This window comes from Plectropomus leopardus, chromosome 10 (assembly GCF_008729295.1).
Source record: "Plectropomus leopardus isolate mb chromosome 10, YSFRI_Pleo_2.0, whole genome shotgun sequence".
Taxonomy (NCBI): domain Eukaryota; kingdom Metazoa; phylum Chordata; class Actinopteri; order Perciformes; family Serranidae; genus Plectropomus; species Plectropomus leopardus.
This window is the reverse complement of record NC_056472.1, coordinates 27,725,366-27,740,221: the sequence shown is the minus strand read 5'-3', so window position 1 is coordinate 27,740,221 and position 14,856 is coordinate 27,725,366. Positions and strand designations below refer to the sequence as shown.

The 14,856-nt window shown below is 37.2% G+C and overlaps 1 protein-coding gene across 1 annotated transcript in view; it reads right to left on the bottom strand.

The window, feature by feature from the left end:
- ints6 (integrator complex subunit 6) overlaps positions 1-14,856 on the bottom strand; it is a 38,081-nt gene that overhangs the window by 2,716 nt on the left and 20,509 nt on the right. The window contains 13 exon segments of the mRNA XM_042494566.1: positions 912-1,280; positions 4,030-4,213; positions 4,309-4,451; positions 5,570-5,696; positions 6,128-6,343; positions 7,101-7,211; positions 7,310-7,404; positions 8,148-8,280; positions 9,818-9,970; positions 11,370-11,429; positions 11,431-11,511; positions 11,513-11,523; positions 11,857-11,982. Coding sequence (XP_042350500.1) covers positions 912-1,280; positions 4,030-4,213; positions 4,309-4,451; positions 5,570-5,696; positions 6,128-6,343; positions 7,101-7,211; positions 7,310-7,404; positions 8,148-8,280; positions 9,818-9,970; positions 11,370-11,429; positions 11,431-11,511; positions 11,513-11,523; positions 11,857-11,982 — 1,809 coding nt within the window.

Sequence of the window (14,856 nt, the reverse complement as noted above, 5' to 3'; positions counted from 1 at the left end):
TTTTGGAAAGCTCAGTTTTTGAGAAAAACAACTTTGAGGTCAAACTTGATTGCTGTGAAAAAGGCTGCACTTATGTGTTTGGACAAAGACACTTTCAAGGAATATGGGCCAGTTTCATTATCTTTTTCTTTTGCACAGCTGAAAAGCTCAGTGTGGCACCCGGTTATTTCATGCAGTGCAATTGCAGTTTTTTAGGTTGAGTTGTTACTGTAATGTGACAACTGAACCTCAAAAACATATAAGGCTGGTATTAAACCTTAACACCTTTGTGGCATCATTAACTGTAAAAAAAACACCTCTTCTCTTCTTTTTCTTTAGTCACATATTTAATTATGTCAACTATAATTTTGCCTTCACAACTTCATTTTAGTCCTTTCTTGTTAATTAAAATAATCTGTTCTTCACCCTTTGAAACCTAAGTAAATTGGCTTGATTTTCCTTTAAAACAAGGGAAGAAGCCAATGAGCAGTTTGAGAAGAAGTTTTTTTGTTTTTTTTTTAAGAACAAAAATATGACTTGAAAATTAGCACAAAAAAGAAAGAAATGAAAAAAGTGAAGTGAAAACAAAAACAAGGAAATTAATTGGAGAAAAAAAACATACCTAAAAATAATAATTCTGTAGTATAATTTCCAATATATAATTTTGACAATTATACATGCAGTTTTCCGGACATTCTTCCCCGATCTTATTTTTTAAAATAATTTTCTAAATCAATTTGTGGGACACCGCTTGCCAAGTTGCTCATCGCCTTTTCTCCCATGTTTTCAAATCAAACCGATTTGCTCAGGGTTCAAAGGTTAAATTACTCGTGAAAGGTGCCTGAATGCTGCACAAGAAAAGTGATGATGATCCAGGTTTCAAAGGGTTAAAGTAAAACACTGAGACCAAAAGACTGAGTACGAATACATACGTCGGCCAGGTTTTCTGATCTCCTTGGTGATGAGCGTCCTCAGCTCGTTGTTGACCTTCGTCGTCTCGATGTGAATGTGCTTCTTCAGAGCCGCAGGTGACAGGTAGCGAGGCAGCTGGTCATCCACCAGCACCATCTCCGCTCCTCCCTCGCTGCCCGGAGCCAGCTCGCCCGCCCGGGGCTGCCCGTTCTCCTCCTCCTCGTCCCCGTGCCGGAGGTCGTCAGGGTCCGTGGCCGTGTGGTTCTCCTGGTGGTCTGCGGGCCCCAAGGGATGGTCCACCTCCGAGTCTGAACTCCCGTCTGAGCCGTAGTGGTTCTGATTCAGGTGGTTGATGATCAGGTCCGGTTCAGGAGCTCCGTCATCCATGTCTGCAGGTTCAGAGATTAAAAAAGAAAAAAGAAAAGTATTTTGTTTAGCATGAAATCCATTGAATTCAGCTTTAATTACTTTAAACAGCAGAGTTTGGATGACATGGCCGCTTTTCGTTTGCTTCTTCAGGCAAATACAACACATATTTTTTTAATAATGCAAGTTAATATCGACTCAGATGATGACTGATATTGGTTTATCAGGGCCAATACAGATACTTAGTAGTTAATGAGAGCGATAACCGATTTATGAAGACAATATGCATTTACAATAATTTTAAAAATCTTCTGTCAATATTTAGAATTTTAAATATAACAAACTCCAGCGCAAAACTTTGTTTAAATGCCTTTAGCAAACATTTAATCAATACTAAACTTTCAACATCATATACAGCAACTTAGATTAAAACTTAATTAAATAATGTATAAATAAAAATAGCTCTCTGAAGTTTTACAAAGTAAAAGTTTCCCCTGTGCTGACACTTTCTTTGCACTTTTTCATTAATTCATTTTTTATTGGCGATCATTGAAATAAAACGCTGATGCAGATAATCAAGCAAAATGCCAAATATCGCCGCTTATAATCAGCCAGGCCGATAATCTATCGACCTCTAATAATGACGTGAACAATGGTCAAAGTCAGGTATGACATGACTGCAGAATAATAAAAAGACAATAACAAGTTATAATATTAAGTTTAGGATCAAATTTTAAAGCTTTGTTTCCATGTGTATATTCATCCAATACCATTGTCTACAAAAAATTCTTATGTTTTTATTTCTTTACATTCCTCTATTTCTCTATTTATTTTCCCTTTTTACATGATTGAAAGGTTTTAATTTTCATTTGGTTGTGTATTTTTTTCTGTACGTTCAGATAAACCAATATGTTGCTAGGAATCTGTGGCGATGTCCCGATAACAGCAATAAAGTGTTGGCCACGAGCTGGCCCGCGGGACACACACACACACACACACACACACACACTCACACTCTAAAATGCACATTCAGCCGCACTAGTTTACCACAACAAACCACAGAGAGGCTCAGGTTACATCACACACAGAGGACGTGACTTTACTCTCCGCTCATGGCGCCATCACTCCTCTACATCTTTGCATAGCAAATAGTGGTTCGCTGCTATATCGATGCTCCGATGTTGTATACGGAACCTTTAGATCTGACAAACGGAGGACAACGTAGTGTTTTGAATGTACTTGCTTTCCATAAAACCTCTGAAGGACATCAGAGACGGTGTAAATGAACATGTTTCAGAGCAGGCTGCTGCACTGTCACTGCTGATACCACTGTGAAGTCTCCTCTTAATCCTGAGTGATTCAGCACATCTGTGTCAGCACAACTGGCTTCAAGCAGTCGAAAACGAGGACTGAAGACTGATCAGAGTATGAAACTGTTTCTGCAGTTATCGTAACAATCAGCCCTGCTCCCAGTACACCGCACTCACACACACACACCGACTGGACTTACACAAAAGTGCAATTTTTCACATGTGCAATTACTGTACATATTTCTTATATATATTTTTTTCTAGACCGTTTTATTGGCACATTGTAATTTTATTTTATTTATGTTTCAGTTTTTGCACCTTGTTTTTTTAATCATACTAGGCACCTTGTTTTTTCTTATCGAACATTTTAATATTTTTATATTAGTTATTATTTTTTTACTTCTGTGTTGTTCCTTCGCTGCTGATACTTCTTCGTACCTCATAGCTGCTGAAACATTGTGAATTTCCCCACTGCTGGACTAATAAAGGATTATCTTATTGTTCTTACACGCGGTACACACGCACCAAGGCCCGGTTATCTGATGGCTCTAAAGATTATCTTGCCAGATTTTTTTCGCTATCTGCTCGAAAGACAACTGAGATATAAAATTAAACATGTTCAATGTTTATGATCAGAAATACTGTTGTGTGTGAATTTTCACGGGGAAACAGAAAGAAAGCGGAAGCAAGCTGACTGAAGACGGAAGCACAACAAATGAGAGACATGGAGATGGTGAAGCATAAAGTGAGATGGACCTCAGAGACAGAGGACAAACTGTTGGACAGAAACTGCTACACCACTGGATGCACCAGAGAGCTAACAGCTAGCCACATTTAGCTCGTAATCTGCCATGTTTGTTTACTGTCATGTCGCGTTTGACCGCGCGAGACTCGAGACTCTGGTTGTTGGTGACGGTTTTGGTGTGCTGTGTCGGTCATGTCGTTGCACACCGCACACTATATGAACAGAACTGTTAAATCTGTCATTATTTGTCATCGTGTGTAGCCTCTTTTTTTCGTTGCGCCGTACCAGCCGGAAATGTGGCAATGTCTCGGTAAAAAACAGACACTTTTTTGTGGCACTATCCTGGCTGGAAAAGCAGCAATGGCTTTGCTTTCTGCGCAGAAATGCAACAATGTCTTGCTAAAAACCAACCCTTTTTTGTGGCACTGTCTCAGCTGGAAACGCAGTGATGAACTGATAAAAAATACAGCCACTTTTTTATGGTACTTTTTCAGTAGGAATGCAGTAATGTCTCAGTAAAAAAACAACCACCTTTTATGGTGCTATCCCGAGTATAATTGCAATGATGTCTTTCTAAAAAAACAATCTCTTTGCATGCATCATTATACCGGCAGAAAACGCAGCGATGTCTTGGTAAAAAAACACTAAATCAGTTAAGATTTGAAAAATCTTTCACTTTGTACCAGGCTTTAGTCAAAAAGACGTGCATATTTATACCTGTGGGTCGAGGGCTGGCAGGCGGTGTGACTGGAGGGGTGTAGGCTCTGCCCAGGCGCAGCAGAGGCGACATGCAGCGACGCCTCTTGGGCCCTCCGCCCGTCATGTTGCTGCTGTCTCCTGGTCTCTTCCCCTTGCTCTGAGTACCTGTCACAAACTCATCCGCCTCGTCGATCATCATGCCCTGAGAGGGGAGAGAGGAAGGTGGTCAGCTAACGAGTTTCTCAATCAATAATTTAGTCTTTTTGTCATGAAAGAGGAGCAGGGTTGATAAATTACCTTTTTGTCCAGTTTGAAGGGGTTGCCGAATGTGTGGAGGCGTTTGGGCTGCTCGGGGTCTGCGTCTCGAAGAGGCTGAGGAGCAGCTTTGAGGAAGTCTTGGTAGTTGCCCATCTGGGCTATTGGCACGCTGTGGAGCTGGTCTGAACACGAGACAGGAGAAGTCAACAGAAATGTACACATTTTACTCTAAAAGTCCCAGTGAAACAGAAGATACAGCATCTTTAGCTTCTGTACTGTCACATATTACCAGATTAAACAGAATATTTTGAAACTGTGCAATTAAAAAGGAATTTAAAACAAATCCTTCACATTTAATAGGGCCGTTAAATAGCGGCAGCTTTAGAATTTCATGTATTCAGTCTGCTGGAATGCAAACAAATTTTTTTGCCCACTGATATCCGAAAAAACATCTTATAATGTCTCTTTCCATAAAGGCTGCACAGTTATAACCAAAATGACACTGACATCCTTTTGATTAATACTGAGATCACGATTATTCTTAAGTTTTTTATACAAAGTACATATAGTATAATATTGATATATTTCCCAGCCCTACTGCAGACTGTGGTATTTTTTTCATTATTTTCAGTAATTATTCATTAAGAAATGTGTTGTGTTGTCTCATATGACCTTCTAATGATGATGATGATGTTCAATGAATGGATTTTAAAAAATAATCATTTAACATCCGTCTGCAGGATAATTTCTTACAGGATGCCGCTCCATCACAATTACCCAAAAGTGGAGGCCGGCTTGATTTGATACGCAGCAGAGTTTTTTACGAGGGAAGCATGCATTTAAAAGAATCAGTCGATCATGTTCATTTAATTGTGATGAACCAAAATTGGGATCGAGATTGATATGCGATTAACTGTGGAGCCTTACACTTGATATTTCTCTGTTAGCAGCTACAACCCATAAACAGTGAATTGTGGTTTCAAGTTGCCCAAAACCTCATTTGTGTAGATAAACTTTTAAAAATGTCCCTGACTGCAGGATCAATCATCAAACATTTAAAACTGTTTCACAGGAGGAGAAAAAACGAGTCTGATCGAATAAAACTCTGATACTGATTTTTTTGACACAAGTTTGCCTTATAACAAGTAGAGGCTGTAATTTTCACTCTGATGACTTAAAACCAGCTAAAATTCCTTCTATTTGCTCACCTTTGTTCAGTGGCTGAACGTTTCAGCGTGACATCCGTTTCGGGTGTGGTTACAGGAATGTGTTTGAGTAACAGACTTGCACGATGACTCACCTGAGTCCTGCCCTCTGAGAGTACAGACGCTGGTGTTGAGCAGGTTCCTCCTCATTCGGCTGAGCTGGTCCAGCAGGTGGCTGCGGGGGATGTCGTAGGGATTCCTGAAGCTCTGCGGCTTCAGGCCCTGATGAGAACACGAGACAGACGAATTTTAAAGCGAGGTGTCTGAGTTTAAATCCAGCTTTCCACCAAGTCAGTAAAGACGGTCATTTTCTGGTGAAATACTGTCGAACTCTGGCCATAACAGAGTGGATTTACAGTGGATACAGTCTGAGAGAGAGATTTTCAAATGCCCATGCCCCGAAGCACCCAAACACACTACATAAAACATCTCAATAAACACCTCAGAGGAGGCTGGATGGAAAGTCAGGAGGGCAGAGAGAGTCTGAGCAGAAAGTGAATGTGAACAGCGAGATCTGAGCTGAACATCGAAAATCACACAGCTGTCCAAGTAAATGCAGCTCATCGGACCAGAGTAAAAACCAGTGCTGATGTTTGTAGCCATGACTGAATAACTGTTGCTTATAGCTCAGAAAAATGATTATCTCATGTCACCTTGTTGAGCAGAGCCAGCTGAAAGCCCTGAAACTCTTTAGGGTTGAGCTCCAGAGGAAGCGTTGGCGCCTCTCCGGAGAGACTCTGCAGCTGCTGGATGAAGTCCCTCCGCTGGGCCAGAGATATCCCTCCACCTCGCCAACGCACCTTGATGCCGGCCTCTGGGGGCTGCTTCTTACCGATCAAGGCAATCAGGCGGTCGTACTCGATTTTTGACTGGAAATGTGAACAAATAAGTCATATGACTGCGTGCATTTTGAAGGTAGTTACTTTCAGTCTCTTATTTACTGTATGAACAATATAAAGAAACATGCACACTACTGTTGGGTATATATTTCAATTTAAATGAGGGTCAATATTATATTAAATTTTCTGTACTCATACCAAAAGTGGATTTTTTTTCCTTTCCTTTAATTTGCTTTAATTTTCTCAACAAAAAACAAAATAAGAGAAACGTGTTAATTCAATGCCTACTACCTACTCAGAAAATGATCATAAATAAAGCATAAAATTAACAAACATATGCTTTAAATCAGTAACCACTGTATCTGATTAAAGATTTAGTAACCAAGAATAAAAATCTGACTATGCATTGACTGTTCAAGTGTTATTTTGTTACTTTCAGGGTCATACCTCAATACTTTCCAAGTTCCCCCGTCTTTTATAAAAAGGTCCTCATTTGGAGCAATTTGTTTTTTTTTTTTTTACAATAATGGAGCTCTATTACACAGAAAAATAAGATACATCAGGATTTCTTTTCCAACTGTGGTCATATGTTTTATTGCTATTGTGTCTTTTCATGTCTTAAGTTAGGGAGGTTAGTGACTGTGTTTGTTTTATTTGGATTGGTTTTCTCTTAAAGGAGATGAGGGCTTCTTTCATGTTGTCTTTTGGTCGTGCCGAAACGCGGCATAACAACAAACACTGATTTTCTACGACATGTCCCCAAAGGTAGCGGGACACAGCTTCTCACCTGTTGGCTGAGCTTCTTCAGGTAGGACACCACGCTGTAGCTCAGGCCGTACTCCATGTTGTCGGCCAGCAGGTTCGGTGCTCCCATGATTCTCAGCGCCTTCCTCAGGGACTGTGGAGAGAAGAACAGCGATTAGATCTGCGCAGCTTCTTTTATGATCCTCGTCTCTCATCGATTAAAAAGAAACCGACGAGCTGAAGTTCACTGACCCCGATATAATATGGAGGCATCGTTTTCAGGTAGTTCTCAAAGGATTGCCGCCATTTGATGGTTGGTTTGAACTTGTGCACTTTGATCAAGTCATCTGCAAGAAAAAAAAGAAGACTTAAAAATCATCTGCAACATGTACTTTAAAAAAGCCTTCAGGTTTTACAGGAGAGCATAGTTTTTAATGGATTAAGGACATGTGCACTGATCTCCTTGTTTACGTATTCTGCCCCCCCTCTCCGAGAGCCGAACTGCTTACCTCCAAGGTGATGGAGGCTAAGTAGTCGAAATGTGAGTTCATTAATTGTGCTTTGCTTTTCTTCTTTGTTTTTAACTGTTTGTTTCTCTGTCTTTAACTTTGGTTTATATTTTAGCATTATTGTTACTGTTTTGTCATACTTGTATATTTTTTGTGCTCTTTTCCTTAAGACTGAACAGCAAGGTAGGAGGTTAATGCGGAGTTAGTGAATGTTTTGTAGGAAATGTCATTACCATTGAGTAAGTAGTGTTGAAAATGGACATTAAAATACCAAAAATATGATAATATTTAACCCTGACTTTGGATAATATAATTATGATAATAATTATCTATGGTAATATAATATATAAAGATGTGAACTTATTGTGAACCTCTCCGCTGTATTATATGTTGTATGTACTGTCTTTATGTTTAATAACTAAAAAGTTAAAAATAAAAATAAATTGGACTGTGAGAATCTTGGGTATTAGCAGGAAGTACTGATGACACAGCAGCGCGTGCGCACGCACACACACACACACACACACACAGTGACAGTAAAAATGAGAAATGCAAATGTGACATGGATCCCTCGATCTTACCCAGAAGTGGCAGAAGCACGGGGTAATTGTAGGGCATCACAAACAGGTTGACACAGTTCAGAGCTGTGCTGGCCTTTAAGTAGCCGAATGGTTGGCCCAGGTCACTGTACTTGGCACTGTTACACACAAACACCTAAAAAAAGACAGAGAGGAAATCAATGAATGAGTGGCGACATTAGAGCTCTAACCACAAATACATCACATGCAGGAAGATTGTTTCGTTAAGCTGCTGGTTCACTTGGATATGACCACCAACAGGATCTGTAGACTGAGCCACGCACCTGCACCTAATGCCAAAAACCATCTCTTTAAAAAGAAGAGTGCACTTTAAGCACTCCCTCTGTGATTTTTAAGCTAATGTTTCCACCTCAGCTAACCTCTGGTTAAGTAGGACAGCGCCTATGATAGCTCTGAGTGTATTACTGTGATAATAAGTAAATGTTTCCATTTAAGTATTTAACTGCCTGCCTTTGCATAGAGGAGACAAAAACAAGTCCAAAAGTTTACAGGCTAGCAGTCTCATGGGGATGCAAAAATGTGGGATGAATGGAAAAACGGAGGGACAACTTTCCTTGTTTTTGATTCTTATTACTAGAGAGGCAGCAAAATATTAAGTTTAATCTGAGAGTGGAAGCAGAGGAAAGAATACGACACTTAAATCAAAAGGGTTTTTTTTCCTTTTTCGTCAGTGTAAACTGGACTTTCTCAGCTTCAAGGTCACTTAAACTACTGTTTGCTAACAGCATGCTCAATCAATAAAACTTTGCATGTAAAGCACCTTTCAAATAAATCAAATGCAATTCAAAGTGCTTTACAGTTTGACTGAAGTAACAAAAACAAGAACAACATAGCTTATTTAGTTTGTATCATTTATATAACAGTTTATCAGGTGCCTAAAATAGGCTGGGACTATTAATGTTTGTCCACATATGTTCTTCTTTTTGCATACTAAGTTCAGGTAAACACTCATGTAACTCATAGATGCAATATAGCCATGACATAACTGCATGTTTTTGTAAACGCATGAATAAACAGTGCTAAAATGTCCTTGTCAAAATGGCTAAAAAACAAACATACAAAAAAAAAAAGAAAATCAGGAAAGAGACTTTATCAACTGATCAGGGTTCGTTTTCCAAATGCTGCTTAAAATAAACTGTTATCAATAATAATCTATTAATAATCAATAACTATCTATTATTGTAGCATATATACAAAATATTATGTAAAATTTTATTTGTCTCAATAGTAACATAAATACATTTTTATTAACCAAATATACATTCATGTACAAGCTGTGAAAATATAAGTTGTCTGTATTTTAAGTGATAAAATGAAAATAATATATCTAAAGTAATAATAATAACTTTATTTATATGCCACCTATGATGGCACAGTTTACCAGGTGCTCTGATAAATAAAGCCGAGACAGTTAACCCAACAGGTAATAAAACAGCTGAATACCGAATAAAGGCCAAAGGCCAGTTAAGGTAGATAAAGTGGGATATACAGACGCTTATAAATACAAATATATAAAAAAAAACACGTGGGATAATCCTGTTATACATCAGCTTAGTTTGGGTCCTGTTACCTTTTTGGCCCAGTTCAGGCACTGAGTTTATCACCTTTCGTATGTTTATTATTCCCCATATATGTGTGTGATGGTGGTTTACCTGCCAGCAGGTGTGCGGGGACTTCCTCTCCAAAATGTACTGTGTGAGAGGCGAAGGCTCCAGCTCGTATTTGTCAAAGGGCACCTTGTCGATCACCATGGGCTCCGCGTCCAAACAGGAGAACCGGACGTGGGGGTGGGCTGAGCGAGGGGGCTGCGGGCGTCAAAGAGGAAGACGGTAATACTGTTATGGACTATGTGACATCATATTAACATTATGAACTGAAATAATCTTCAGGTACAATATAAAAGATGAAAGAACACAAAATAAAGTTACCACAAGAAAGATTATGTTAATATACGCTATAAATAAACCATAAAAACAAGACAATTAAAAGACCAGCTATGAAATCTATGTTGTAGTGCTTGTTTTGAACACAAGACGCATTATTTTTTTGTGTTAGAAATTATATTATTCTGGTTTTCTTCCAAATTTGTGTCATTTCTTCAAGATAAATTCTTAGAAAACAGCTTTTGTACATATTTTCACTCATTGATTTAACTGCTAATTCTCTGTTTATGATATAAAAATATACATACTATATATTACTAGATACATTTATTATATATATTAACATAACACTATGAATAACTGACATTGAAATCCTGTATTAGACTTTCCTTAATATGTATACCCCTTATGTTTTTCCTCCTTGTCTGTCTGTCTTTATATGCAATTTTTCACAAGTGCAATTATCTCCATGTGCAATTGGTGTACACATATATATATATATATATATATTTACATTTTTTTCCTACCCATTTTTCCTGGCACATTGTAATTTTAATATTATTTATGTTACTGTTTTGCACCCTAAATCATACTTGGCACCTTGTTTTTTATTATCTAACATTTTTATATTTTTATATTTGTAATTATTTTTTTTGCTATTGGATTGTTCTTTCGCTGCTTATACTTCTTCGTACCTCATAACTGCTGTAACATTGTGAATTTCCCCACTGCAGCACTAATAAAGGATTATCTTATCTTATCTTATCTTATATATAGATATATATAGTCCGTGTTAACCATTTTTGTAAGTTATTGGTTTTGTTCTTTTAACTTAAATAAAATACTAATAAAAAAAATTCTGTACACCTGATGAAATAAAACACTGAGTCACTTGTGCTGCGACCTTCCTGCGCTGTACCTCGACTTGTTATATTGTTCTGTATATTTGGCCCGTGTAATTCTGTTTTATTACCTTCACTACTTCCCTTTTTGCTCCATTGTTATTGCAGAGGCTGTGTGACCATTTTATGAAGAGTGTCCTTATAAAAAAAAAAAAACCCCAATATATTCTGTATGCCACTCACTTTTTCCTTGTTGCATCTTTATTATATACAGGCTTTCACTGGGACTTTGTGCCTTTATTCTTTCTAAATAAAAATCTGGATTATGCTGCTGTTTTTTTTTTTTTTAGTCCCTCAGGCACGAAAACGTGACAAAAGAGTCCAGATTGAAAAATACAAACACTGCTCTTTAAAAAGTATTATGAAAGATGCAGAGAATATAAATGTTCTCCTGTGATTAAACTTGTTTAGTTTCTTACCAATGTGGGGGAGTTCTGGTCCGGCCAGAAGGCCTCGGGGATGGGCCAGTGACCGATGGGGAACACCAGTTTTCGGGTTGGGTCGTACGTAGATCAGCTTGTGACAACAGTGCCAAGCCTGTGGGCCAGACTTCACCGCCTCAAACCGGAGCATCTGAACCGACACAGACAGCAACAGGAAGCTGACATCTCAGGAAAAAACAACCACAAAGCGGTTAAAGAGAAGAAGGTGTTTGTGAGGTACGAAACACAACAGGATGATTTGGGTGAGCTGTAACAGTGTGTGGGCAGTTAAAATATGAAGGTTTCAACTGTGACATCCACCAGTAAAGAAAAGCTCAGAGGATAAAAAGAAAACACAGTGAGTGGGAGAGAGTGAAGAGATTTTCTACTAATCAAACAGATGCAGTGCAGCAGTTGTCAAAAGGTCTTTTAGAAATGGAGACAGGAATAAAATGTGGTTTAGACACGGGGAAGTGTCTCTTACCCTCTAAAGGAGGCGGGTCAGGCCCAGTTTTCTCAAAGTTTATCACCACTCCACTCTGGATTTTCTGCACCAGTGACTCCAGACACTGATTCAACATACGCTGAGAGAACACGCTGTAAGAACGACCTGTAAACACAGACACGCACGTTATATAAAGACCTGAAAATGTGAATAAATTAAACAGGAGAACAAAAGCTTTTAACTGAATCTGAATTATTCCATGAAGTATTGAATCTGCTTATTTAAGCTTTTCAACTGTCTTTAATAGTAACTTTTGTATTTTTCTTGGACTCAATTTTCCCATGTTTTTGTGTCTAAGTAACTAATTTTTAAAATTGGTCCAGTATTGAGCGAGAGAGGCCGACAGCCAGAAGCTACAAAACAGACTGCAATTTAAACATGTTTGCACGGTCAGCTTACATCAACTAAAAAGCTTTTTTTTGTCACTGACTGCATCAAATTGTTATAATAAGACTCTGAAAACATACAGAAAGGATCCAAAAGAGATAGACATTTTTGTTGAAGAGTAAGGTCCTTTTTTTCCAAACAGAAACAGCCCTGATATCGCTATTGTCAAACCCACCTGACTCCATTTAAATTAACATTAATTTTATCATCATAAAATACACTTTATTCAAAGTCCACAGAAACAAAATAAAGCTCAGAAAAAAATGTCTTTGTTCGTCTGACCACTGTTCAAAAAGTCACCTACTCTGGTTTGGTTGAAATAAACACTTAAATCACCCACTTAGCTGTGAAAATATTCTGACTCTATACATGCTTAAATGACTCTTTTGTTAACTGGTGTTGTGCTGTTTGCCAACAGCAATTTTTTCACAATACCATAGCAGTCTCAGAAAATATCCAAGTTTCATGGTATCACAGAATTATTATTATCAGTCAAAATGACCCTTAAAAGAGTGAAAACTGAACGGTTAGTTTTGGTTGAACAAATTTTTATCACTATAATTACAGTCTTAAAACCCATTTTTAAAGGCAGTATGTAGGAAAAGATAAATGTGTGATTCTCGGTCCAACTGGATATTTTTTTGTTTTTTAAATCCCATATAAGCAAATGTAGACAGTATGATTATTGTCAACTTTCATATCTTAAAACCAGTATATCACTGCAGCTCTACTTTTAAGGAAGCATGAATTAATTTGTAGGACATTAGGAAGCAGTGGAATAAGCTGAATGAAAAATATTTTACATATATTCAAAGCTAAATTTATAAGTTGCATTATGCATCAGATCTGGAGAAACATTATCATTCATTTCACATCTCTGGTCACCTGCTGAATTTAAGACCAATATCCGCTCGATTTTGAGCTCCACTATCAAATGAGAAAAACATCTGACTCTTTAGATGCTCTAAGTCCTTCACCTGCTGGTCTCAAACTCTGTCTGCCGTTTGGTACTGCTCATGTCATGTGTAGTTGGTTTATCAGAGCTTGTTAACAGGAAACAGCTACCTGCTGCTGCAGGGACGGAGGTTAAGGCTGAATCACACAGTAAATGGGCCATAAAAAAAATCCCAAAATACTGCACTATAAGAGGCTGGAAGGCTCCGGGAGCTGAGGGGAACCACAGAGAGCTGGGTCATAATTATAACGGTTTGTTAAAATGAGCGACCACTTTCACATAACACATATTCAGAGTAATAGCACGTAGTTTGACTCACAGTTTAAAGAGACAATGCAGTATTTTTCTAAAATAAACAATAAATAGACTGATGCAGAAGTAAGACCTCACAATCATCACATATGATTTAAACTCAGTGTGTTTTTTTCTGCAGAGACTCTTCCCTCTGCCTCTAATTTTGGGATATTTATCAGCATGTTTGCCCTCAGTGCTCAGGTGAGGTCGGGGTTTTGTAAAAAAACACAGCAAATAGGCGTCAGAAAAAAAACCGCAAATACAGCGAAGAAAAATGCTTTTTAAATCATTGCTTAAAACATAATTTTTAAAGGAAAGCCTTTCCTTTTAATAGATGATTTGTACATTTGTGATCACGAAATTCTGTTTTTTTTCCTTTTGCTCCGTTTTGCCTCAGTGCACACAATTATGTTAGCTCTTAACATTGTTTTATTTAATGTAACTTTATATTTCTTTGTTCTTATGCACTCTGTGAAACACTTTAAAACTTTGTTTAGATATCTGCACAAATTAAGTTATTATTATTATTATTATTATTATTATTATGTGTAAAAATGTCTATAATGTGGAAATAAAGTTATTAAAGAGACTTTTTGTAGACAAAAAGGTTAATTTTGCATGAAAAAGTATGTGATGGGTGTTCACTTATGACATAAATAGAAATTTAAGTTTCAAGGATACATACTAAAAAGCACTTTTGCATTTATCCTTGAAAAAGAAAACAAAAAAAACAAAAACAAATCAAATCTTTCTTAGGAAGATCAGTTAAAAAATTCCTCCTCTATCATTTAGATAAATAATTCCTGAGTGTTTTCAGTGTTGCTTTTCTTTTGAGAGAACATAAAAGATTTCATGTTTTAACAAATTCAGGTATTTCACCAACTTAAAACAAGTTAGAAAAAGATTCAGAAGACAAACATAGATGCTAGTTGCAAGATAGTTGCACATCTGCTCTCAATTCTGCACATGACTATGTTTGCACATCCAACTTCACTTTTTGCACATTTTTTCTTTTTTATTGCTCTTTTTAATCCTTTTGGCTTTTCTTGTTTGTTTGTTCTCTGTACATACTGTACATATCTTTATTATTATAATTGTTAATTTATTTTATTTTATTTTATTTTATTTTATTTTATTTTTATTTTATTTTATTTTATTTTATTTTTATTTTATTTTATTTTATTTTTTATTTTTTATTTTATGTTAAGTGCCTTCCTTTGAATATATATTTGGATTATTTTGTCCTTTTAACAAATATTTTACTCAGTTGCTGCTCTCTTATTTGCTTCTGTATCAAAACAATTTCCCTCACAGGAAGTATTTCTTTTCTATATTCTATTCTA